At 52.0% G+C, this 4,304-nt stretch overlaps 1 protein-coding gene across 1 annotated transcript; it reads left to right on the top strand.

Moving 5' to 3' along the window:
- Window positions 1–828: 828 nt before the first annotated feature.
- LOC100286113 (germin-like protein subfamily 1 member 11) lies at window positions 829–2,004 on the top strand. The gene is made up of 2 exons (NM_001159001.2): window positions 829–1,038; window positions 1,223–2,004. Exons 1-2 carry the CDS (start codon window positions 921–923, stop codon window positions 1,780–1,782), a joined length of 678 nt encoding a protein of 225 aa, NP_001152473.1. The 5' UTR covers window positions 829–920; the 3' UTR covers window positions 1,783–2,004.
- Window positions 2,005–4,304: the final 2,300 nt, after the last annotated feature.

Genomic DNA, 4,304 nt, shown 5'->3' with positions numbered 1-4,304 from the left:
ACGGGGTGACCGGCGCGAGCGGGGCCGCGGCCGGCGGCGGTCGTCGACGGCAGGCGGGCGAGGCAGCGACGGGGCTGTGGGCAGTGGGCGGCGGTGGGGTAGTGGGCGGCGACGGGGCGGCGACGGCCCGGCTGGTTGCAGACGGCGGCGGCAGCGACGGGCAGAGAGAAAAGGGAGCGCTCGTGAAAATGAAACCGCGCGCGGGGCTGTGTCCGCGTTAAAACACCTTATCTCCGACGGCTATGAACTCGGCCGTCGGACGTAAGGTTATGTCCGACGGCAACGCTGACAGCCGTCGGACATAAGGCTCTATTTCCGAGAGCCAGAGGTGGCCGTCGGACATAAGTACGTCCGACGGCCTTGTAGGCAGCCGTCGGAGATAAAGTGACCGTCGGATGTTTGTTATTTTACCGTAGTGTTGGTCTTTCGAGTGAGATCCGAAGCCACAATTTTCCCACTGCGTCAAAATTTTGTATAGATTGTTATTTATTTTCATGGTTCGATAATTTTCTTAGATAAGAGTTTACTATTAGTATTATAAATAGGTTTTATGTGACATATTTGTGTGCGTTATTAAATTCATATATGCAATGCAGCTTCTTGTCTAATAAGGAGCAGGTAAGAACAAAGATTGAGTATGGTACGGTACGAACAAGTCAAGTAGTAGTTTTGAGAGGTTGATAGAGTCATGTCTTTCATCAGCGGGTTCCAGCAACCAAAGACTAGTTCTTTCTGTTGGATGGGTTCAGAAGAACCTGACTTTTTCAGTTGCTCCTCAAGTTCACGCTGCGGCTATATAAAGCCACGCCTCCATTACCCTGCTTGGCCAAAGCAACAACAGAAGCAAACATAATTAAGCAGTTGGTGGTCATTAGCGTACTGCACAGAGTGCCTACAGAAAAGCTAGAGAAGTAAACAAAATGGCTGCGTCCTCGTACTTCCTTCTTGCTGCTTTTCTAGCGGTGGTTGCTTCCCATGCCACCGCTTCCGATCCTAGCCCGCTCCAGGATTTCTGTGTTGCGGACATGCACTCTCCTGGTATGTATGCACTTTAGATTCATGTTTACTTCTAGGAATGCTTATGTTCACCTTTGGTACCAACCTAGAGTGAGCACGGATGGGTAGTCAATTTTTTTTAACACACGTCTCTTTACCACAAGAATTTATGTGGTACTTAATTTCTAAGCGATGCTTATTTTTGCTTCGTCTATATGTACTACAGTGAAGGTGAATGGATTTGTTTGCAAGGACTCCATGGCCGTGACCGCAGATGACTTCTTCAAAGCAGCCAATCTTGATAAGGCTAGAGACACCATGAAGAGCAAGGTGGGATCCAATGTCACTTTGATCAACGTCATCCAGCTCCCTGGCCTCAACACTCTTGGCATCTCCCTGGCACGTATCGACTACGCGCCATTGGGCGAGAACCCGCCGCACACCCACCCACGTGCCACGGAGATCCTCACGGTTCTTGAGGGGACACTCTACGTCGGGTTTGTCACCTCCAACCCAAACAAGCTATTTGCCAAGGTGCTCAACAAGGGTGATGTGTTCGTATTCCCCCAAGGTCTCATCCATTTCCAATTCAACCCGGTCTATAACAAGCCGGCCGTTGCTATCGCGGCGCTCAGCAGCCAGAACCCTGGGGTTATTACCATCGCCAATGCGGTCTTCGGATCAAAGCCACCGATTTCGGATGATGTCTTGGCAAAGGCTTTCCAGGTGGAGAAGGGGACAATTGATTGGCTCCAGGCTCAATTCTGGGAGAACAACCACTACTAAATAAATCACATATAGCTTATCGTATCAAAGAATGCTTTTAAATATGCACTTTGAGTAATACAACTACATGATTTGAGTTTTCATGGTAAAATAGGCCCTAAAATAAGAAGGTAGAATTTCGAGTGTTTTGGGTGCTATTTTGTATCGCATGCTTCTTGGTGCAATGACCTCTATGGAAGTTCGAAATAATAATCTTTGTTCTTGTCGTTGGGTTAGATTTCACTAAAGTAATCTTATCGACACGATGTGGGTCCATGTATGAGTTTTTTGTGGCTTAAGTACTCAGAACATGACGGGTTTATATCCTAATTCGAGCACTTAAGCTCTATGTATAGTGGTGATGTTCTCCATATTAGAATGCTTATTGGAGTTCTTACATATAGAGAGAGGTGGTAGGAGAGCACTAAGTTACTGGTATATGTCTTTGATTGGATAAGATGGGTCTGATCACTTGGTTTGTGGTTCGACTATTTGATTTGTAGACTGTTAGGATGTCTCTTTAGAGTTGGTTGTCCCAGCCATATGTCCCCTTCCATCTCTATAAATCAGTTATTGGTAGACGTGGCTAGGAATGCGAGCTACCTCTACAAATGAACTTCTAGAGGAAGGTGGGATCTCTAGCCACCTCTCTAAATAAGTTTAAAAGATGCATCTGAAAAGAACAATCGTCTTTATAAGTCTATTTGTAGAGATAGTTGTCCCATCCACACGCTTCTATTTTTGTGTCACACCTGGATTTAAGAGACAAACCCAGGTGTGTCTCATATATGCGCCCAAACTTGATCAACACATATAATAACTCAGTTTATAGAGATGAATGTCATAATCTTTATTACATAACGAAAATATCTTATAATATAACTGTTGGTCACTTGTTCTCAAATGTTGTGAATCAAGAACAAGGCAACACGATTGTTAAGTATTAGGGACCTTCGTCTTCCAAAGCATTATCTCCTCATGGACATAATGATCATCAGACGAAGGTCGTGAAGGACATGCCTTCATCATCTTATAGATAAACAAGAATGCAAAGAGACGAAGATAGTAAGTATATCTCATTGATTCATTCATATTTGCATTCCATAAAACATGTATGAATATCAACATAATTTGTATTACATTTGTCGGCGTTTCGAGACCGGGGGGTCCCTAAGCCGACGAGTGAGTGTGCTGCGTGCCCCAGCCCAGATGGGTTGAGCGCGTGGGCGAGCGCGAAGGGGGGAGAGGCGAGGTGGCCGGAGACGGGCGTGAGAGAGGTGGAAGTCCCGCGGCCTTCGTGTTCGTCCCGCGCCCAGGTCGGGTGCGCTTGCAGTAGGGGGGTTACAAGCGTCCACGCGGGTGAGGGAAGCGAGCGGCCCCAAGAGAGCGCCTGTCCCGTCCTCGGTCCCGCGCGGCCAACCTTCTCTGAGAAGGCCCTGGTCCTTCCTTTTATAGGCGTAAGGAGAGGATCCAGGTGTACAATGGGGGTGTAGCAGAGTGCTACGTGTCTAGCGGAGAGAGAGTTAGCGCCCTAAGTACATGCCAACGTGGCAGCCGGAGAGATCTTGGCACCCTGCTGTCGTGATGTCATGGCTGTCGGAGGAGCAACGGAGCCTGGCGGAGGGACAGCTGTCGGGGCGGTCGAGTCCTTGCTGACGTCCCCCCGCTTCCGTAAGAGAGCTGAGAGCCGCCGTCGTCACAGAGCTTGTGGGGCGCCATCATTGCCTATCTGGCGGAGCTAGCCAGATGGGACACCGGTCTTGTTCTCTGTGACCTGAGTCGGCTCGGGGTAGGACGATGATGGCGCTCCCTGTTGACGTGGCGGGCCCGCGTCCGAGGCCGGGCGACGTGGGCGTTCCTCCGAAGCTGGGGTCGAATCTGTCTTCCGTTGCCGAGGCCGAGCCCGAGCCCCTGGGTCGGGCGAGGCGGAAGTCGTTCGGCAGAAGCCAGGGCGGAGTCCGAGCCCTGGGGTCGGGCGAGGCGGAGTTCGCCGTCTTCCGGGGCCGAGCCCGAGTCCGAGCCCTGGGGTCGGGCGGAGCGGAGTTCGCCGTCTTCCGGGTCTTAGCCCGAGTCCGAGCCCTGGGGTCGGGCGGAGCGGAGTTCGCCGTCTTCCGGGTCTTAGCCCGAGTCCGAGCCCTGGGGTCGGGCGGAGCGGAGTTCGCCGTCTTCCGGGTCTTAGCCCGAGTCCGAGCCCTAGGGTCGGGCGGAGCGGAGTTCGCCGTCTTCCGGGTCTTAGCCCGAGTCCGAGCCTTGGGGTCGGGCGGAGCGGAGTTCGCCGTCTTCCGGGTCTTAGCCCGAGTCCGAGCCCTGGGGTCGGGCGGAGCGGAGTTTCCTATGGCGCCTCTGGCGAGGTCTGACTGCCTGTCAGACTCACTCTGTTGAGTGGCACTGCAGTCGGAGTGGCGCAGGCGGCGCTGTCCTTCCGTCAGACCGGTCAGTGGAGCGGCTGAGTGACGGCGGTCACTTCGGCTCTGCCGGGGGCGCGCGTCAGGATAAAGGTGTCAGGCCACCTTTACGTTAAATGCTCCTGCAACTTGGTCAGT

This window comes from Zea mays, chromosome 10 (genome assembly GCF_902167145.1).
Source record: "Zea mays cultivar B73 chromosome 10, Zm-B73-REFERENCE-NAM-5.0, whole genome shotgun sequence".
NCBI lineage: Eukaryota > Viridiplantae > Streptophyta > Magnoliopsida > Poales > Poaceae > Zea > Zea mays.
The sequence above is the reverse complement of the archived record's forward strand: the minus strand, read 5'-3'. Positions and strand labels throughout refer to the sequence as shown.